At 45.7% G+C, this 23,747-nt stretch overlaps 1 protein-coding gene across 1 annotated transcript in view; it reads left to right on the top strand.

Moving 5' to 3' along the window:
- Positions 1 to 23,747, top strand: part of LOC135029536 (interferon-induced GTP-binding protein Mx-like) — a 50,214-nt gene that overhangs the window by 9,662 nt on the left and 16,805 nt on the right. The window contains exons 3-4 of the mRNA XM_063953860.1: positions 9,044 to 9,198; positions 13,945 to 14,083. Coding sequence (XP_063809930.1) covers positions 9,044 to 9,198; positions 13,945 to 14,083 — 294 coding nt within the window. The remainder of the gene's footprint in view (positions 1 to 9,043; positions 9,199 to 13,944; positions 14,084 to 23,747) is intronic.

The raw sequence follows: 23,747 nt of genomic DNA, 5'->3' as shown, positions 1-23,747 counted from the left end.
TAGCACACTGAATGATCCGAAATTCACATTGTAGCACACTGAATGAGCTGAAATTCACATTGTAGCACACTGAATGGGCCGAAATTCACATTGTAGCACACTGAATGAGCCAAAATTCACATTGTAGCACACGGTACGAGACGAAACTCACATTGTAGAACACTGAATGAGCCGAAATTCACATTGTAGCATACTGAATGAGCCGAAATTCACATTGTAGCACACTGAATGAGCCGAAATTCACATTGTAGCACACTGAATGAGCCGAAATTCACCTTGTAGCACACTGAATGAGCCGACATTCACATTGTAGCACACTGAATGAGCCGAAACTCACCTTGTAGCACACTGAATGAGCCGAAATTCACATTATAGCACACTGAATGAGACGGAATTCACATTATAGCACACTGAATGAGCTGAAATTCACATTGTAGCACACTGAATGAGCGGAAATTCACATTATAGCACACTGAATGAGACGGAATTCACCTTGTAGCACACTGAATGAGCCGAAACTCACCTTGTAGCACACTGAATGAGCCGAAATTCACATTATAGCACACTGAATGAGACGGAATTCACATTATAGCACACTGAATGAGCTGAAATTCACATTGTAGCACACTGAATGAGCCGAAACTCACATTGTAGCACACTGAATGAGCCGAAATTCACATTGTAGCACACTGAATGAGCCGAAACTCACATTGTAGCACACTGAATGAGCCGAAATTCACATTGTAGCACACTGAATGAGCCGAAACTCACATTGTAGCACACTGAATGAGCCGAAACTCACATTGTAGCACACTGAATGAGCCGAAATTCACATTGTAGCACACTGAATGAGCCGAAACTCACATTGTAGCACACTGAATGAGCCGAAACTCACATTGTAGCACACTGAATGAGACGAAACTCACATTGTAGCACACTGAATGAGCCGAAATTCACATTGTAGCACACTGAATGAGCCGAAACTCACATTGTAGCACACTGAATGAGCCGAAATTCACATTGTAGCACACTGAATGAGCCGAAACTCACATTGTAGCACACTGAATGAGCCGAAACTCACATTGTAGCACACTGAATGAGCCGAAACTCACATTGTAGCACACTGAATGAGACGAAACTCACATTGTAGCACACTGAATGAGCCGAAATTCACATTGTAGCACACTGAATGAGCCGGAATTCACATTGTAGCACACTGAATGAGCCGAAACTCACATTGTAGCACACTGAATGAGCCGAAACTCACATTGTAGCACACTGAATGAGCCGAAACTTACATTGTAGCACACTGAATGAGCCGAAACTCACATTGTAGCACACTGAATGAGCCGAAACTCACATTATAGCACACTGAATGAGCTGAAATTGTGACAGCAGGGAGAGAGAGTGTGACGACAGGGAGAGAGAGAGAGTGACGACAGGGAGAGAGAGAGTGACGACAGGGATAGAGAGTGACGACAGTGAGACAGTGACGACAGCGAGAGAGAGTGATGACAGGGAGAGAGTGACGACAGGGAGAGAGTGATGACAGGGAGAGAGAGTGACGACAGGGAGAGAGTGACGACAGGGAGAGAGAGTGACGACAGGGAGAAAGAGAGTGACGACAGTGACGTCAGGGAGAGAGAGTGACGACAGTGACGACAGGGAGAGAGAGTGACGACAGTGACGACAGGGAGAGAAAGTGACGACAGGGAGAGAAAGTGACGACAGTGACGACAGGGAGAGAGAGTGACGACAGTGAGGACAGGGAGAAAGAGTGACGACAGGCAGAGAGAGTGACGACAGTGACAGCAGGGAGAGAGTGACAGTAGGGACGGGGACGGTAACGACAGGGAGAGAGGTGACAGCAGGGGAACATTACCTCATTTGTTGCTGGCAGCGGTGAGCGGTGGGCTGCTAGCGGCGGTGGGCAAAGGCGGGTGGTGGTGAGTGGCGTGTGGCTAGCGGAGGTGATCGGCTGTGAGCTAATACAGCGCTCTACACAGCCGCCGGCCACCACGCAGGGACGGAGAGCACCATGTGCAGCAGGATGCCTCGCCTCCTGCTGCACTTTCAGTTCCGCATTTCCGGGTCAGTGGAAGAAGTGGCGGTATACCATACCGCCCCACTTTGACCACTGTATATATATATATATATATTATATAGACGGATATATCCACACAGCCCCATATATATATATATATATATATATATATACACACACAAACAGCCCCATACGTATGCATGTATGTATGTATGTATATATATATATATATAATATATATATATATATATATATAATACACAAAATGGAAAGCTGCTCAATCAGATTGTAATGTCACTCAGGTGCTAAAAGGGAGGGGTAATTCTGTGTAGGAAAAAACTGTGTGTTCCCTAATGCACACCGAGTGAAAAATATTACTGCATAATAGTCAGATAATACGGAGATATATATAGGGCTGTGTGTGTGTGCGTATGGGGCTGTTTGTGTGTGTGTGTATATATATATATATATATATATATATACCTACCCACACACACACACACAGACACACACACACACACACACACACACACAGAACCCCATATATATTTATGTATATATATATATATATATATATATATATATATATACAGGTTGAGTATCCCTTATCCAAATATCCGAAATACGGCATATTCCGAAATACGGACTTTTTTGAGTGAGAGTGAGATAGTGAAACCTTTGTTTTATGATGGCTCAATGTACACAAACTTTATTTAATACACAAAGTTATTAAAAATATTGTATTAAATGACCTTCAGGCTGTGTGTATAAGGTGTATATGAAACATAAATGAATTGTGTGAATGTAGACACACTTTGTTTAATGCACAAAGTTATAAAAAAATATTGTCTAAAATTACCTTCAGGCTGTGTGTATAAGGTGTATATGTAACATAAATGCATTCTGTGCTTAGATTTAGGTCCCATCACCATGATATCTCATTATGGTATGCAATTATTCCGAAATACGGAAAAATCCCATATCCAAAATACCTCTGGTCCCAAGCATTTTGGATAAGGGATACTCAACCTGTATATATATATATATATATATATATATATATATATATATATATATCTCCTATATAATAGCCCTATTCTGTGACTTTGTGACTCATTTGCTAATGCTGGGCGGAGTCACAACACTGGGCGGAGTTAGTAAAATGAGTGACAGATCTGGCCAAATCTATAGGAGACTAGGAGCAGAAGCAGATAGTATGGGCATGGCACAGACAGGGGTGCATACCTCCCAGCTTTCTTCAGGAGCTTTCTTCAGGCAGGAGGGACACACACACACACACACACACACACACACACACACACACACACACACACACACACACACAGCGAAAAGGGGGCGTGGCTTCACGGGAGGGCCCCCGTTTTCGTCAGTGAGGGGGCATGCCCAGTGCTCTGTGAGCTGCTGGCATGCCCCCAGGGGCTGATTATGAGTCCAGGGGGACCAGGGCACTTGTGACAGTGGAGCCCTATCTCATTGCTGTGCCTGCTGTGGGGCTGGGGGCGTGGCCTAATCGCGGACGCGAGGCCGCGCCCCCTTATGCAAATTCCAGGATTTATTTATTTTTTATGAAATTTTGGCCCCTTAGCTAGGGCTAAATCCAGAGGAGGTGGTCGCTCCCCCTTACACACCCGCACAGGCAGAAGAAAGCAGGGAGACTGCTGCCTCCCTGCAACACCACAGACCTGCCAATACACAGCAGCGTGTGCTGACTGTAGCACAATGCTGCCGCTGTTGCTGGTAGGACGGGGGAGCTTGTGAGATGGGACAGAGGTACTCCAGCCGGGGAGACCCCTAAAACTGTGGGGTTAACGGTACGTAACCCCTGCCCCCCCCCTCTTAATCCGGCTCTGCTGCTGGAACCCCCCATTAATCCGTACCCCCTGATGCCCCCTCTCCCTCTGTCTCCACTATTCACCGCTGATCTGCTAAGCAGAACAGCGAGTACAGGAGCTTTCCAACTGCCCCCCCCCCCCCCCCATCTTCCCCACCACCGCGGGACACTGCGACCTGCGGGTGGGACAGCGAGACAGACCCCCAAAAATGGGACTGTCCCACAAAAATCGGGACATTTGGGGGGTATGGGGGTGTGTGAGGGGGTATGCTGTACAGACAGACGGGCACCGGCTCACTGTGTGCTTGAACCCCCACATCAGCATACTCAGCAGGGTCTCTCTGGCGCGGAGGAGCGTCACTTTCTGGCACACTCCACGCTTCTCAGCTGCAGTTTTGTGGGTCACCAGCCACTGTGCAGTTTCCGTACAGCCTCTGTTATCTCCAGCCCCTGCAACCCCACCGCTAACTGCAGCGCTGCCACCCGCAGTGAGGTGCGTCCAGCTCATTCACACACTTTAGCCGGCGGGTAGCGCTGCAGAAGTCTGAGCTGCTTGCAGGCTCCGACCCCCTCCTCCCTCCAGCCGCAGCGTCTCCTGGCAGCTAACCAGTCACTCCCAGTCTCCCCTTTCCACAGTGCCCGGCAGCCGCGAGGTCCGCGCCGCGTGCATGCTATGACCCCCTCCTCCCCCCAGCCGCAGCGTCTCCTGGGGGCTAACCAGTCACTCCCAGTCTCCTCTTACCACAGTGCCTGGCAGCCGCGAGGTCCGCGGTGTGTGACTGAGGAGGGGGGGAGGGATGCGGACGGGCAGAGGAAGCAGGACTCCAGCCTAAGAGAGTCAGCCATGCCAAGTCTCCACCAGCAGCAGATCCCAACAGATTGGAGTGGAACAGCAGCAGTGACTCCGGTAAGACATATCTGTCTGTCACCACTGTTTTGTCCCTAATACCAATCTCTCCCGTGCCCTGTGTTCTGTCATGTCCCTGTCACCCCTGGCCTTGCCCTGCCACCCTTATCCTGGCCCTTTCACCCTTATACTGGCCCTGTCACCCCTGTCCTGGCCCTGCCGCCCCTACCCTGGCCCTGTCACCCCTATCCTTTTTGGCAGGTACAGCGCCTCCAGACCTCTCCCCAATGCACCACACCTCCGCACCTTCCCCTCCACCACATGCGGCACTCCACCCCTCCCCCACGCGCTGTGCCTCCAGACCCCCTACACCACCCGCGGCTCCCACTCCTCCGCCCCTTCACCACCCACAGCACCTCCAGGCCTCCTCCACCATCCACCCCCCTTATATGTCTCCCCCCACACCTGCCCCCCTCCACCCGCAGCATCTGCAGACACCCTCCTCCATCCGCGGTCCCCCCCTCCCCCACCAATCGCACCCCCGCTCCTGCCCCTCCACCACCTGCAGCACCTTCCCCATCCGGGCCCCACCCCCACTTCCGCCGTCCCTCCACCCGCAGCATCTACAGACACCATCCGCAGTCCCCCCCGCACCCGCTACATTCTGTACATCGTGCCCTGCAGGTGCTGTTCATGGCGTCGCAAGGGGCTGCGCCTCCTTCACCATCGCACGCCCTTTCATCTCCTATATATTAGCCCTGTGACTCTGTGGCTGCACTTCTAATGCTGGGTGGAGTCACAGACCCTGCCCTATCTGTGTCAGCACACCACATGACACACTATAGGAGAAGGGACCACCAGGAGACACACCATTCTCACTGACGTCCCACACTGCCAGGTAAGCAAACACCCACACACCCTCACCCCACTCTACTACACCCACCTTACCCACCACACACCCGCTACTAAGGCCGCCGCTAGCCCCCCACTACCATCTCACATCACGACCACACTGCACAGCAGCCTCCTTCATATCCACCCCCCTTCAGCAGCCAAGCAAAGTTCACCACACCTCCTGCCTGGCCAGCCGCGGACAGCCGCCGCTGGCCGCCAAGCCACCATTCACTGCCTGTACCCAGCCGCGGACTGCACAGCAGCCGCCACTGGGCGCCAAGCCGCAGCCGCTTCCCGGCCGTCCGCTCCCATACCTACGCTCCCCAGTCCGCGGACGACGCTTCCCCCCTCCCTCCCGCGGTTAGCTTCTGCTAGCCGCTACCCGCCACAGCTGCGGAGCCGCGAACGGCGCCTTTGTATGCAGAGGGGGGAAGGCTGAAAGGCTGACCGCAGACAGCTCTCACGGCAGCCGCGGTCCGTCTCTGAGAAGGCAGATCGCGGGGAGGGGGGGGGGGGGGGAGTAATGCCCACAGGGAGGCCCCATAACTAAGCTGCGTTTAAGGCAGCAAACAGCTCAGGCTATTAAGCCTGTAAGGGGTCAGTGATTTACAGGACTGCTGAGCACTAAGGTGTGTGTATATATATAGGGGTGTGGAAATCTATATGGATGTGTGTATATTTCTGGATATATATTTCCTAATAAAATATGTTTGTATATGTGTGTGTGTATTGGAGTCACAGACCCTGCCCTATCTGTGTCAGCACACCACATGACACACTATAGGAGAAGGGACACACCATTCTCACTGACGGCCCACACTGGCAGGTACGCAAACAGACACCCACACACCCTTACCACCCACCACCACCTACTACACCCACCTTACCCACCACACACCCGCTACCAAGGCCGCCGCTAGCCCCCCCTACCATGTCACTCCACCACCACACTGCACAGCAGCCTCCTTCACATCCACCCCCCTTCAGCAGCCCCGTCACCCTCAGCACACCGAGGTGTACCACTGACGCTTACACACATAACACCCCCTGCATCAGTTCCACTTACACACGTAACACCACCCTGTACCATTGACACTTACACACATAATAATGCCCCCCTTTACCAGTGACGCTTTCACACGTAACGCCCCTGTAGCAGTGCCGCTTAGACACCTAACGTCCCTGTACCAGACCCGCCTAAACACGTAACGCCCTCTATACCACTGCCGCTTACACACGTAATGCCCACCCTGTACCAGTGCCGCTTACACACGTAACGACCCCTGTAGCATTGACGCTTACACACAAAACCCCTTCTGTACCAGTGGCGCTTACACACGTAACGCCCCCTGTACCAGTGACACTTACACACGTAACGCCCTCTGTACCACTGCCGCTTACACATGTAACGACCCCTGTACCACTGCCGCTTACACACGTAATGCCCCTTGTAGCACTGACGCTTACACACAAAACGCCCTCTGTACCAGTGATGCTTACACACGTAACGCCCTCTGTACCAGTGGCGCTTACACACGTAACGCCCCCTGTACCAGTGATGCTTACACACGTAACACCCCCCTGTACCAGTGATGCTTACACACGTAACGACCCCTGTACCACTGCCGCTTACACACGTAATGCCCCTTGTAGCACTGACGCTTACACACGTAACACCCCCCTGTACCAGTAACGCCTACACACGTCATGCCCCCTGCAGCAGTGACGCTTACACACGAAACGCCCCCTGTACCAGTGCCGCTTACACATGTAACGCCCCCCCCTGTACCACTGCCGCTTACACACGTAACGACCCCTGTACCACTGCCGCTTACACACGTAATGCCCCTTGTAGCACTGACGCTTACACACGTAACACCCCCCTGTACCAGTAACGCCTACACACGTCATGCCCCCTGCAGCAGTGACGCTTACACACGAAACGTCCCCTGTACCAGTGCCGCTTACACATGTAACGCCCCCCCCTGTACCACTGCCGCTTACACACGTAACGACCCCTGTACCACTGCCGCTTACACATGTAACGCCCCCCCCCCTGTACCAGTGATGCTTACACACGTAACGACCCCTGTACCACTGCCGCTTACACACGTAATGCCCCTTGTAGCACTGACGCTTACACACAAAACGCCCTCTGTACCAGTGGCGCTTACACACGTAACGCCCTCTGTACCAGTGACACTTACACAGGTAACGCCCCCTGTACCAGTGCCGCTTACACACGTAACGCCCCCTGTACCAGTGACGCTTACACACGTAATGCCCTCTGTACCAGTGACACTTACACACGTAACGCCCCCTGTACCAGTGACACTTACACACGTAACGCCCCCCTGTACCAGTAACACCTACACACGTGACGCCCTTTCTATAAGTGATGCTTACACAAGCAATAACATGGACATTTCTATTTCCGCCCCCCCAGACACTCAACCTTCCACACATACACACCACAATACCCAACACACAGCTCATTACACATAACACACACAGCCCATCTAACAGTGACGCTTACACACGTTACTTCTCCTCTACCGGTGAGGCTTACACACGTAACGCTCACTGTACCACTGACGCTTACACACATAACACCCCCTGCATCAGTGCCACTTACACACGTAACACCACCCTGTACCATTGACACTTACACACATAATAATGCCCCCCTTTACCAGTGACGCTTTCACACGTAACGCCCCTGTAGCAGTGCCGCTTAGACACCTAACGTCCCTGTACCAGAGCCGCCTAAACACGTAACGCCCTCTATACCACTGCCGCTTACACACGTAACGCCCACCCCTGCACCCCATTCTCCAGCACATTCCCTTTTGTCATACTACATCTACCCACAAACAAACCAACCATTCCACCACAACTTCACCATCTACTATTCTACTCCTTCACTTTTCTGTCCAGTTTACCGGGGCGTAGCCCCTTACGACGGTGTGAAGAGCGCCCGTAGGGTCTAAGTGTGCTTGTGGATGGTACTGTATATCACGTCAAAACAAATTAAAAGTTTCAGTTTTAGTATTTAATACATAAAAGCCACGATAACATAAAATGTCTATGAGCATATTAACATCTTTTTACAGCATGTATAGGAAGTGTATACAAACAATTTCTGTCAGATGAAAAGTTCAGATGAAACCTAAGGTTCATGACAAATCTTCCTTAGTAGCATAGGGTACTTCCATGACCAAACCTTGGAATTGGAGGTGTTTTTTTCTTCAGAATCCCTTATCCCTAGTCTATACCATCCATCAAGTGCACAGAGTGGTAACTTCACCTCATGCAACCAAATGTACATTACATAAATATAGTTTAACTCTATAAGGGGATTCACAACCAATATATTAATGTTGCTTTACCCATTTCTCATTTGCAGCTCAGGACGCAATAGCTGGTCCAGGTGAGGGGATCAGCTCTGAGCTTATAAGCCTTGCGGTGATCTCTCCTAACGTTCCCAATCTTACACTCATTGATCTCCCTGGAATTGCAAGAGTGGCAGTTGGAGGCCAGCCGAAGGACATTGGAGACCAGGTAAGATGTGGGAGTTGCCTTCTTTGTATTATTCTATTGATTTTCATAGTCCAAACTTACCGAATGTGCAACTCTTCGCTTGAAATACAGGGACCAGAGGTGAGGCAGCTCTGATACTAGCCAGTGCCTCCCCAGCCACTGACCTCACTGCAAATCAATATCTTATATACTATATGCATATATTTAAACTTTTTAAATCCCCACACAAAATTTTTACTCATTCATAAAGGCGGTTTTGTGGATAGTAAGAAACACAAATAATAACCAAAGGCAGGGCCGAAACTAGGAGTTTTGTCACCCAGGGCGAGTCATTAACTTAGCGCCCCCCCTGCATTCTACGGATGAAGAAAAAATAAAATGATAACCCATATATTGATATATACATAAAATCACACACCTATACAAATACACACACATACATTCACTCACATACATACATACATATAATCACACACCTGTATAAATACGTATATAGTGACACATATACATGCAGTGACACACAAGCACACATACAGATGGGATGTAGTCATGTGACTGCCGGTCACAATACCTCACCCTATATACCGCACCCTCACAATCCCGATGGTCGGCATGCCGACCAACAGGGACTATTCCCACTAGTGAGTGTCCACGACACCCATAGAGCGGTTGCTGTGGGGAGCGCAGCGAGCCTGCCAGGGGCTTGTTCTGCTTGCCCCCCCTCCCCCCTGCCGGGATACTGGCGTCGGTATGCTGTTTCGCATACCACACCCATACAGATATGTAGATATTCACATTCAGTCACACACATGCGCACATTCATACACACATGTAGCAGTCGCACACATACAGTACCCCTTCCCTGAGTCATACTCACTATTTAGGCTGTGCTGCTGCTCTCCAACCCTTATCTCTCCAATGCTTCTGCTGCTGGCTGGCATGGCACAGTGTGTACAGTGCCGTTTAGCCCCGCCCCCTTTTTGGACCCCAGTTGTTTTCCAGTGCAGCAGTGGCTGTAATGATTAAAGGCACTGGCAGTGGGGTGGGGTGGGAGGGCACCCCCTCTGAATCCAATCACAACCCTGCAGAGATAAAACTGAAAGTAAAGTACAGCTCCCGGCAGCAAGGGCTGCTGGGAGATGTAGTTTATTTTCAGCTTCATCGCAGCGATGCGCCTGGCAACTACATAGGCGGCAGCTAGTATCTCCACCGGCTCTAAGCGACCGATGCCGCATAGGGAGGGGGCAGTGACAGTCTCGGCAGACAGAGCACCCCTGGACAGACATAGCAGCCCATTGATGGATGGACAGAGCACCCCTGGAGGACATAGCAGCCACTTGATTGACAACACAGCACAGCACCCCTGGAGGACACAGCAGCATACTTGCCTACCCTCCCGGAATGCCCGGGAGGCTCCCGAAAAACGGGTGACCCTCCCGGCCCCCCGGAAGAGCAGGCAAGTCTTCCGATTTACGGGGGTCACCCCCTGCCCGCCGCCCACTTAACGAGTAAAGTGGGCGGTCCGGGCAGGCGATGACGCGATTCTTGTTGAATCGCGTCATCGTAACCACGCCCCCTGCTGTATAATGCCGGTAATCACGGCATTACACAGCGGGGGGCGTGGCTTAAATTACACGTTCCGGAAGCCACGCCCCGTTCCACCTCCGTTCCGCCTCTGACCCGCCCCCCTTGCGCGTCACCTGACTGCCAGCCCCCCCTGTTGAGCCGACGGGCTGCTCTCTCCCAGAGAGAGCAGCCCAGAAGTCGGTAAGTATGCACAGCAGCCACTTGATGGATAACACAGCACAGCACCCGTGGATGGACAAAACAGCACCCCTGGTTGGACACAGCTGGAGTGAAGAAGGCGCGATCACCGGGGAACTTTATAGAATCCAAAAAACAGCTAAATCTGACATAGGGGGGATTGCGCTTTGCCTCGTTTTGGGATCCAATTCAGGTGGGAAAACCCAAGCTGGACGCGGCTCCCACCTCGGAAACCTATGGTCGAGTGGGTCTGATTCTCGGAAAGCCTGACCCGCTCATCTCTAATAATAATGAGACTAAAGGAATGGCTGAGAAAGCATTGCAGACAGCGCGGCCTGGTATAACGCACACTTAATGACGCAGAACGTCCAACGCAAACTTCAAAATGGGTTGTGAGAAAACCAACCCCCTTTACTGGGCCAGAGTGAACACTCCTCATGGACACGCCCACATCCCCTCCCCCACAGTACTATAATTTTAATTACAGCCGCTAAAGAGCAATGCTTCCCCGCCAATCAGTGCACAAGCTGGAAACAAAACTCCTAGTAAACTGGGATGACGTGCCTCCGTTTTCGGGTATGATGTCCGACGCCAATCCCTCCCCACCCCCCAATGGCTGCGTCTTAAGATGCAGAGTGTGTGGTGAAGCAGGAACCATTCTGCACATGGCCAAGCCACTCCCCATCAGGGTTGTACGCAAACATTCAGGACCACAGTCTTACTTCAGAGGTGAAAACTAAAAATAAGCGCTACGGTATCTAGGGCGCTGTGCGCGGTAGGAGGGGATGCAGGTCATATCATTTATTATTTATTAACAGTTTCTTATATAGTGCAGCAAATTCCGTTATATAATAGGGATGATACCAGTGCTGTCTTTTGCTTGTGAATCTTAATTACGTTTGATTATTAATCCTGTAATGTGGGGTCTGCGGCTCTTCTAGTTTATACCACCGTTTAGCTAATAAATATTGAAATTATACATTTAACAAACAGTATGCCCTAGCACTATGCCGGTTACTGCTCTCTACCTCTCCCTGTCAGACTCTCCACCACTCTACAAAATTTAAAACAGGCTCTCAAGACCAACTTCATCATTAAAGCCATCCAGCTCTCCTCCTAACCCACTGCCCAGGCTGTCTATCCTATCTGTGTTCAGTGGCACCGATAAAGGGTGGGTACTCTTTACCCCGCTGCCCCCCACACTTCCCCGCTGCAGACAGCAGCAGCATTCGGAACCGGGAGAGAGAGCACGCTGCTGTGTGCTGCACTGGGGAGAGAGGTAGCTGCAGCAGTGTCCTCTCTCTCCCTGCTTGACGTGCGGGGGGGAGGATGATGAACGATCGTACCCTCCCCCACACACCAGTGACGTGCGGTGGGGTGAGGCAGGTGTGGCAGAGCCTTTCCTGTCATACTAACGTTTGTGCCAGAGTTCTGACTATATAATGTATATGTAAAATAGAAAGACTGTAGTAGAAATATCTTCATTGTATTACTCTAATAAGTTTTATACTCAAAACTCTGGAGTAAAAAGTCTATGGCAGGTGAGGTAGTGCCCTATCCCCCCCTCCCACCCCCACCCACACTGCCTACCTTTTCTGAACATCTCCAATCAACACTCACCAAATTTCTAGCGGTATATCCTGCTGCACCTGTGTATAATGCCCACATGTATATACTGCTGCACCTGTGTATAATGCCCACATGTATATACTGCTGCACCTGTGTATAATGCCCACATGTATATACTGCTGCACCTGTGTATAATGCCCACATGTATATACTGCTGCACCTGTGTATAATGCCCACATGTATATACTGCTGCACCTATGTATAATGCCCACATGTATATACTACTGCACCTGTGTATAATGTCCACTTGTGTATACCGCTGCACCTGTGTATAATGCCCACAAGTATATACTGCTGCACCTGTGTATAATGTCAATAATGTCCACATGTATATACCTCTGCACTTGTGTATAAAGCCCACATGTATATACTGCTGCACCTGTGTATAACACTCACATGAACCGTTTGACTCATATATTGTGTGTAAATCTGGCTCTGGTACAAGCCAGTGCCTCCTGGGCCATTTACCTCACCTCACGTCACTGCCCCCCCCCCTCACTCCCACCACCAATCGTCCCCACCACCTGTCCAGCGCATGTCGCGGCCGCAAAGAAACTTTATTTTTAAAGGAGGAGGGCTGTCAGCACCTCCCTGCTTTGGCCATGCCCCCCTCAGATTACCTGGCGCCCCTGCCTGTGTCACCCCTGTCTGTCTACCCCTCCACTTTAGGATATAAGCTCTCATGTGCTCTTCCTTCCCTCACTTATACCATCACTCAGGGACGTGCAGTCAGGGGAGGCAGTGCCTCCCCTGTCATTAATGATTAAGATAATACAAAGAAGATGCATATGACTCATGTCCTGTGTCATATGTATCCTCTTTATATTATTCTAATCCTTGATCCTCTGAAAATGTGTTTGGGAGGCACCGATTGTGGTGCCTCCCGTTGTCAATGGGGAAAGGTATGGGAGCGAGGGGCGGGCACGGGCAGGGCCTAGCCATGGGCATTAAAAGCCCATTGAAAATATATTAGAGGTGCCGCTTTCATACAGGGACGTGCTTTCAACCTATGAAAGCATGCCCCTGTCAGTGAGGCCACAGTGATTGGCCAGCGGATCCGTCACTGGATCCGCTGTCAATCAGAGGAGGAGCTGTGAAGAGCTCCTGAAGAAAGAAGACGGCGAAAGTCCTGGATGGGCGGCGGCTATGCAAAAGAGCTTAGCAGCTGCCGCCCATCAGGTGAAGACGCTGGAAGCCCTGGGAAGGTGGCGGCCATGCGGCCATCCCACTTTCCGAGGAATTCCAGCACCTGTGTATAATGCACACATGTATATACTGCTGCACCTGTGGTGGATACTAAATATGGATACTAAATGACATGCCGTACTCTGTGCCTCGACCCTTCACTATACCTGTTTCATATTATGTTTACAGATTAAAGAGCTCATCAGAAAGTATATTGATAGACAGGAAACCATCTGCTTGGTTGTGGTCCCGTGTAATGTTGACATCGCTACAACTGAAGCCCTGGAGATGGCCCGTCAGGTGGATCTTAATGGGGAGAGAACTTTGGGTGAGTTCATAGGTCATACTATTTAGTCTCCCAAACAAGGTGGCAGGGGGTAAACAACATGGGGACCAGACTAAGAAGAGATGTTGTTGTCATTTTCTTAAAGGTTTCTGTTTGCAAAATCTGGTCTTTTACTTAGGCAACTAAATCTAGGAATTCAGCTGAATCTTGGCTGAAATTGGTGGTGGACGCCAAGTTAATATTGCCATGCTTGACATAGTATAACAAAATGGTCAGTTTTTATTGCATAAATCTTCATATTATTATTATGTATTTTATGTACTGTATATACCAGGGCTGGCCAAACCAGTCCTCGAGATAGAAACATAGTAACATAGAATTTGACGGCAGATAAGAACCACTTGGCCCATCTAGTCTGCCCCTTTTTTTTTTATCCTTTAGGTAATCTCAACCCTTTTTGAACCTTAATTCTTTGTAAGGATATTCATATGCCTATCCCAAGCATGTTTACATTGCTCTACAGTCTTAGCCTCTACCATCTCTGATGGGAGACTATTCCACTTATCCACTACCCTTTCTGTGAAGTAATTTTTCCTTAAATTTCCCCTGAACCTCCCCCCCTCCAGTCTCAGTGTACGTCCTCGAGTTCTAATACTTCTCTTCTTTTGAAGAATGTTTCCCTCCTGAACTTTGTTAAGACCCTTGATATATTTGAAAGTTTCTATCATGTCCCCCCTTTCCCTTCTCTCCTCCATACTATACATGTTAAGATCTTTTAGCCTTTCCGGGTAAGTTTTGTGATGTAGGCCATGCACCATTTTAGTTGCCCTTCTTTGTACACTCTCTAATGTATTTATATCCTTCGGGAGATATGGTCTCCAGAACTGGACACAGTATTCCAGATGGGGCCGCACCAAAGACCTATACAGTGGCATTATCACTTCTTTTTTCCTGCTACTGATACCTCTCCCTATGCAACCAAGCATCTGACTTGCCTTTCTCATTGCTTTGTTGCATTGCTTTCCTGCCTTCAAGTCACTTGAAATAGTGACTCCTAAATCCCTTTCCTCCTCAGTAGTTTCCATCATAGTACCCTTGATACTATATTTAGCCTTTGGGTTTTTGAGACCCAAGTGCATGATTTTGCATTTTTTAGCATTAAACTGTAGTTGCCTCGTTCTTGACCATTTCTCAAGCCTAGCTATGTCATCAATCATTTGTTTTACCCCTCCCGGTGTGTCTACCCTGTTGCATATCTTTGTATCATCTGCAAAAAGGCATACCTTCCCTTCAATACCATCTGCAATGTCACCAACAAAGATTTTAAAGAGAACTGGACCAAGTATAGATCCCTGGGGTACTCCACTGGTAACATTTCCCTCCATAAATTGCACTCCATTAACTACAACTGTCTGTTTCCTATCCTGCAACCAGGTTCTTATCCATTTAACTGTTTTATAATCCACCCCCATGCTTTCAAGTTTATTTAGCAGTCTGCGATGTGGGACAGTGTCAAATGCCTTACTAAAGTCTAGATATGCTACATCTACAGCTCCCCCTTGATCTATTATTTTCGTCACAGAGTCAAAAAAGTCAATAAGATTTGTTTGGCATGATCTACCACCAGTAAATCCATGCTGTGTTGGATCCTGTAAGTGGTTTGATTTAATATATTCCACAACTCTTTCTTTTTATAGTTTTTCCATTACTTTCCCCACTACTGATGTAAGGTTCACTGGTCTGTAGTTACTTGCTTCTTCCTTGCTTCCACTTTTGTGCAGTGCAACTATATTTGCTCATTTCCAGTCCTCTGGAATGGCACCTGTATTTAGTGACTGGTTAAATAATTCTGTTAACGATGTAACCAGCACATCTTTTAGCTCTTTGAGTATCCTTGGGTGTATCCCATCTGGTCCCATTGATTTATCCACTTTTAGTTGTGAAATATCTGTTAGGACCTTCTCCTCTGTAAATGTACTTTCATCTACCTTATTTTTATGAGTGTCCTTGCAACTTAACTGTGGCCCCATCCCTTCTTCTGTAGTAAATACTGAGCAAAAATAATTATTTAGGTGATCTGCTATTGCCTTGTCTCCCTCCACCAAATGCTCACTCTCTGCCTTAAGTCTTATTATTCCTCCATTTGATTTTCTCCTTTCACTTATATACTTAAAAAAAGTTTTGCCCCCTTTATCTACTGACTGGGCATTTTTTTCCTCAGCTTCTGCCTTTGCACGTCTGATCACTTTCTTACCATCCTTCCGTCTGTCAAGATACACCTCTTTGTCATTATTATTTTGAGTCTGTTTGTATTTCCTAAAAGCCATCTTTTTTGCTTTCACACTAGTTGATACTTCTTTTGTGAACCACACTGGCTTCCTTTTCCTGGTGCTTTTCCTAACCCTTTTGATACAAAGATCAGTTGCACTTAGTATAGCACTTTTCAGTTTTTCCCACCTCTCCTGCACTCCTTCCAAGTTCCACCAGTCCGCCAATGAATCACTTAAACATCTCCCCATTTTTGCAAAATCGGCATTTCTAAAATCCAACACCTTTGTTTTTGTGTGACAGGAGTTGGATCCTGTCTTTATACTAAACCATACTGCTTGATGATCACTGGATCCCAGGTGCTCACCCACATATATGTCGGATATCCTATCACCATTTGTAACAATTAAATCTAATATTGAATCTTTGCGAGTGGGCTCCGTCACCGATTGCTTGAGAGATGCTCCCTGTAAGGAATGTAGAAATTTGTCACTTGTAGCTGAATTTGCAAAAGACCCCTCCCAATTTACATTGGGTAAATTAAAGTCTCCCATGATTATGACTTCTCCCTTTAAAGCCATTTTAGTGATGTCCAACAATAGGTTTCTGTCCAAATCCTGCCCCTGGCCTGGTGGTCTATAGATCACCCCAATGCGAATAACATCCTTCTCCCCGGTTTCTATGGTGACCCAAAGGGCCTCAGTTTTGTCTTCAATATTTTGTATTAAAGTAGCATTTATGCTTTTTTTCACATACATTGCTACCCCTCCTCCTATTCTTCCTATTCTATCCTTCCTAAATAAATTGTATCCTGGTATAGCTATGTCCCAGTCATGATTTTAATTGCACCATGACTCTGTAATTGCCACAAAGATGTGCTGCATTCATTCCTAACTGACAATTCTACAGATGTCCAGGAGGCCTGGAAAACATGAACTGTTGGTAGATTTCGAGGACCGGTTTGGACAGCCCTGGTATATACTGTATACAGCAATATTTTGTTTGGCAATAACTGAGCATAGTTGGGTGCAAATGTGTACCCATGGCCGTGCCTTGGACTTTTCTGTATACTTTAACTTCAATAAACAAGAGAGAAAAGACAACTCCTTTTTATGGGGCACTCATTAGTAGTAGTCTAAATAAAACGTAACTTTTATTGAAACGGACTCACATTGGACATACAACATAAAACACTTAATTTATGGGGATGTTAATGATATATCTGGCTGTATTAATTACTACTACCCCCTGCTAATGATTTGTTGTTCCATTCATCTGACAAATCACACAGCACTGCCTAACATATGGCTGATTAATTTGCCCGTTAGGGTAATAAATCAATATTGTGTGAAAAGAATTACTGAAGATAAAAGTCAGAAGGAAGATAGGGAGGAATAGATGATGATGCCTGGTTTCTGCTTTCGAAGATCTGCTTAAAAAGCATCGAATCCCCAATGAGAGAACCAACTGGAGCATATATGCATCACTCCCAAGACCTGTATCTGCTGTTAACTCCACCTAGCGAAACTATGGCAGAGTTAATGAGAGTGCAGGGGAGAAGTCCCTAACCAGTGTTAAATAACTGTGATACTGATTATTTTCCAGCCCTTAATTTGTATCAAATACAGTATACATTTAGGGTATCACCCTCTTGTGAATATTCACAGTGAATTTATGTAACATTTAGTGAAGGAACACTCAAAAGATCAAAAGATACTTTGGTATATATCTGTAACACATTTATTGAGTTGGTTTCTAAGAAATACAGCTTTCATATGCAGTGACACCCGGGATGTCTACTGTCCCCAATCTTATCCAATGACATCGAATTGAGGATGAGAGAGTCCTAATGGGTGTGAGTGCAATATGAAAAAAGTGTGCTTCTGCTGTCGTTGTCTCAATAGATGAGTCAAACCGATGAGAGAGCACTTACAAAAGAAAATGGATACAAGTGAAAATAAAAATGATAATACATTATGTGTTTTAGATAGTACTGTCAATGAATTGTATTTTTTTGATGTTTTTTTGTGTTGTATTTCTTTGAGTGTATTTACTCCACATCATAAATGTAAAGGGATTAGCTCAGTATCAACAAATTTCTTCATTCCCATGTAATTTATATTTAAGAACAATAAAACAATGGGTTAATCTGCCCTACAAATTGATCAATTAAGTACATAATTATGCAATGGGTTTATTCTGCCCTTAATGGGTTAATCTGCCCAACAAACTGTACAATTAATCAATTAAGTACATAATTTCTGTGGTATGTTCAGTACCCACACAATAAACATTGTGCGTTTAATCAATTTGGTGCATGATTAATGTGGTATGTTCAATACCCGCACAGTAAAGATTATATCCAATTAAAACACAATTGCATTATATTTGCTCTGATCAGAATAATTTGCATTTTATTTGCAAAAAGGCGGATTTGTACATGCGGATGCGACCCTAATCGCTCGTACCACAGTAAGAAGAACACCCTACTATTAAATTCATCCACAATAATTCATATTGTACTAATGGTAAATTGATTGTTATATAATTAAGCATATCATAGCCCATAAGTAATAAAATAGTGCAATAATAGAATAAGAGTAGGGAATGTTGTTACTTATCCTCTGTGTGTTGTTATCGATTACCCTCTGCTGCTATCAGTGTGCGGCTCCTCATTAATCGTTTGGCTCCGGAGCCGTGATGCCAGGAAATGTAGTTACTACTGTCTCCGACATGCACCTCCCTTCAGGATATCCTTATTCTAGGACGTCTACGGGATGGCTGGTCACAGTCAAGTAACTGGCGTTCAAGACCACCGCGGGCAAAATACAGCCCGTCGCTGCCGCTAGATCAGTGTATGAGGGCAGAAGAAGCAATTTTCAAATGGCATCCACATACGCTGTCATCCGCCATTAGTCCGTCACTGACATATACTTCCCTTCAGGATATCCTTGATCTAGGACATCCACGGGATGGCTGATCACAATCAGGAGCCTGCCGTCCTAGACTGCCGCGGGCAGCGTGCAGTCCGTCGTAGCCGCTGAACCAGTGTATGTAAGCAGGATAGGCGATTTTCGGGTAGCATCCACATGCACTATTATCCGCCGTTAACCCAACGTGCACGTTTCACCTGGACGGCTTCGTCAGGGGTAATGAAGCTCTTACTGCCGGTAGTCTTATTTACCTGAGAAGGTGTAACTCACTCGGCCAATCATTATTATCCTACGATCTGATACAATGTGGATTGAATTAATTCATTTAGCATTGCTGCATTATGGGATACGTAGTTTTAAGTTCCCATCCATGTCTGTGATTGCTGTAATTAAGGGTATAGTGCCTGATCTCGGCAGCTAAATAGAACACAAATTATCACATAATAAAGTTCGCAATTCACCAATATAATTAAATTAGAAGTTACAAAAATTGTAAGCATATATGGATACCAGTGACCACATTCAACAACATATAAATGGAATATTTTGTATATATATATATATATATACATATGTATATTGAAAGTATAATACAGAAATCGATTACAAAATTAATTATTCTATATCTATATAATAATAGACAATAATAATAATAGAAATAATACAAAAAAACTCCAAATTTAGTCATTATTTGAAAAAAACATTTTTTCATATATAAATATGTAATTTATCTCTTCATATTAATTATCCTATATATGTCTGTATGTTTGGGACTAAATTGATTGCACTTTACTAATAATTCTATATAATCAATTACATGCAATTTCACATACACCTCTTTAATCGTATTTATGATCTTACTAATTCACACGTAGCTGGAGAAATGATCCATAGCAGTTGTTTAAAAATAACACAGTCATGATGTAACCAAAGAGTCATAACTAATCTATGCATTCTGTTGAGTCCTCAGCTGATGGAAATATCTTTTTTCAGACACCCCATCAATTATATAGATCTAGGATTGCACATTATTTACACATTGTGACTTTATCCATAATTAAAATGTCTTCTAGGATATTAGTATATTTAGCATTGATTATGCGTATAATTTCGCACTATAGCGACTTATTTCATGATCTCCCATAAAGAATTTATTAAAGATTAAAGGTTTTACCTATTAGATTGATAGAGGATTCAGAAAATTGCAGGAAAAAATTGCAAGAAAAAATATATATACATATATGCAGGAAAAAATATATATATATATATCCGGAAAAATATAACCATATATAAAGTGTACAAAAAAGGGGGGGGTTCCATGCCCATTTATAAATCATTACACAAGGATCCTCCCATGTATACACCCATCCACATATACCTACATAGATATGTATAAATGTAGATAACCACCTACATATGAGGATACTGATTATCACAAATGGAGGGGAAAGGAAGGGGAAAAGGAGAAAGGGGAAAGAACCGTACTCAAAAAGGTGGGGAGGCCAGTATGTATTTTTAAAGAAAGGCTCCATAGTTTTGACTTTCATTAAGCCCATCCGGACTCAAAGTCCCTAGTCTAAATATCCATTTACTCTCCTGCTGAAGGAGTATCTTGTTCAGATCTCCTCCTCTAATGCCTAGATGGATCTTTTCCAGGCCAAAGACTTTCAGACTCTTGCCACCACCTCCATGTTTAACATACATATGCCTTGCTACAGGGGAAAGTTTTTTCATCTTATTTAAGTCGGTGGTTATGTTCCTTATATTACCAATATGTTCCAGAACTCTCTGTTTCAAAGCTCTTGATGTCATTCCGACATATTTCATTCCACATTCACATTGCAAGCAATATATGACTCCCACGGTATTACAGTTGAAAAAAGATTTAATTTCCACCCTATTTCCTTGTCTGTCATAGGTGTATTTTGTCTTAGCCATGTACTGGCAAGCCTTACAGCTTCCACATGGGAAGGACCCCTCGATTGTAGGTGTTTTTCTTGATGTTCTTTCAAAATGGCTGTCTACCAGAATGTCTCTCAAATTTTGAGATCTCCTCCAGCCCATAATCGGTTTTGAGGCAAGTTGTCGACTCAAATCTCTATCGGTATGTAAAACTGACCAGTGTTGTTGTGTGATATTCACTATCTCCTGCCATTCCTGGCAGAAGTCACCCACAAATCTGGCCTGATTTATTGTACTGGTTTTGGCTTTGTTCTTGGGGAAGATTAGCTCCTCCCTTGGGATTTTGGAAGTAATATACATTGCCTTTTTTATACTCCTGTTACTGTAACCCCTTTCTCTTAGGCGCTTGCCCAATTCTATACTTCTACTTTTAAAGGTTTCCATATTAGAACAATTCCGGCGTAACCTCAAAAATTCACCTTTTGGTAAATTTCTAATCGTCGGTGGGAAATGACTGCTGTTTCTATGAAGAACACTATTTGTTGCTGTGGTCTTTCTAAAGAGATCCGTGGTCAGTTCTCCTTCTTCATTTTTAATGATTTTTAAGTCCAAGAATGTAATTGAATCATTACTAATATCCGATGTTAATCTGAGATTCAGATGGTTATTGTTGAGATGTCCAATAAATTCTCTCAAAAGTCCCTCCGTATTACTCCAAATCATCAGGACATCATCAATGTACCTGAGCCAGACTGTAATAAATTGCGTGTACTTTTCGTTGTTTTCTGTGAAAACGATCTCACGTTCCCACCATCCTAGGTAGATGTTCGCGTACGTGGGTGCGCAAGCTGCACCCATCGCAGTTCCGCGGGTTTGCAGGTAAAAGGCATCTGCGAAAGTAAAATAATTTCTCATAAGGACGAATCTCAGCAGATCAATCAAGAATATATTGAAATCCTCTGTATCTTTCATATCCAGAAAATACTGTACTGCTGATACCCCGTCCTGATGATTGATGCTCGTATATAACGATTCTACATCAAGGGAAACTAAGAGATGTTCCTGTTCCACTCTGATGTCTTGTATCTTCCGTAGGACATCCGATGTATCTTGAACATAGGAAGGTAGACTTACCACGTGTTCTCTTAAATGCAGATCCAAAAAGATACTAGCCTGTTCGCCAAGTCCACCAATTCCAGATACTATAGGTCGACCTGACGGAAGGTCCCTGTTCTTATGTATCTTAGGGAGCATATAAAATGTTGGAACTTTTGGGTTTTCGACTGTTAAGAAGGTATGTTCTTGTTTAGTAATGGTGCCATCTTTCAAGGCCTTCTCAATCATTTTCTTATAAAGATGGAGATAATTATCCGTGGGATTAAACATCAAACGCGTATAGCATGAGGTATCCTGCAATTGTCTCAAAGCCTCTTTAGTATATTTGTCCTTGGACCAAAGGACTACGTTACCACCCTTGTCAGATTGTTTTATTATTGTATCATCCCAAGTTCGTATGTCCCTAAGTGCTTCTTTTTCTCTTTTAGTAAGATTATCCCCCAAAATGGGTCTTGTTTTCTGTGACAATTCCAAATTATCCAAATCCTTGGACACCATTTCTCTGAAAATTTTGACAGCTGGGCATAAGATCTCTTCTGGGTAAAAAGTCGATTTCTTTTTACAGGTTGGGCGACTTTTACTGCCTTCCTGAATATTACCCATCTGTCTCTGGTCCATAGGATCTGACAGTTCTTCTAGCTCTGACAAGGCCCTTAATTCCAAATCAGTCCATTCACACATCTCTTCGCCTCTCAAAACTAGAGATGAACTCTCGTGGTCTGAATTTTTTCTCTGTTCATGAAACTTTATTAATAACAGCTTTCTACAGAACAAATTCAGATCCTTCTCCCATTTGAATCTATTCATCCTAGATACAGGGGAGAAGGAGAGTCCTTTGCTTAGGACTGACTTATGGTCTTCAGTTAGAATTCTATCTGTCAGATTTATAACTTGGAGAGAGTCACAAGCACTAAAGGGAGTTATTTCCTGAACCTCGGGGATTGTCTCTGTGGGAGTGATGTTCCCCAATTGTCTTGGTATCTTCCTCTTCTTAAAATAATTGCTTTATATAATTTATATGATTGTGGGATCATACAACAATTGAACAGTATATAAAACACAAAATTTCTCCTAGAGGACTTAGACCAAGGATCTTTCCAACTTTTGAACTGGCTACACCCTCCTTAAAATCTGAGTGGGAACAAACACTTCATAAGTGCTCCACAGAACTCCTTCACATACTACTAAAACACGACCTCCTAATCTTGGAAGAGATCGATAAGGAAATTGATGCCTTAGGTAAGAACCTGGAAGTATGGGAAAAAGATGTGCACTTCCAGCAATGTTTTGAGAAAAACAAAAAAGAACTTGAGGGGTATGAACAAATGATAATGGATAGAAAAAAGAATAAATTCATTAGGGACAAGAGGGACTACGCTACTGGCGACATCTTTAAGTGGAAAAAGCCATACCAAATGGAACGACAAAGGGCGGGCAGCCATCAATATTCTTCATCAGAAGCAGATTCCTCTGGTACAGAGGAATAT

Source organism: Pseudophryne corroboree, chromosome 2, assembly GCF_028390025.1.
Source record: "Pseudophryne corroboree isolate aPseCor3 chromosome 2, aPseCor3.hap2, whole genome shotgun sequence".
Classification (NCBI taxonomy): Eukaryota; Metazoa; Chordata; class Amphibia; order Anura; family Myobatrachidae; genus Pseudophryne; species Pseudophryne corroboree.
This window is presented reverse-complemented; position numbering and strand designations above follow the sequence as displayed.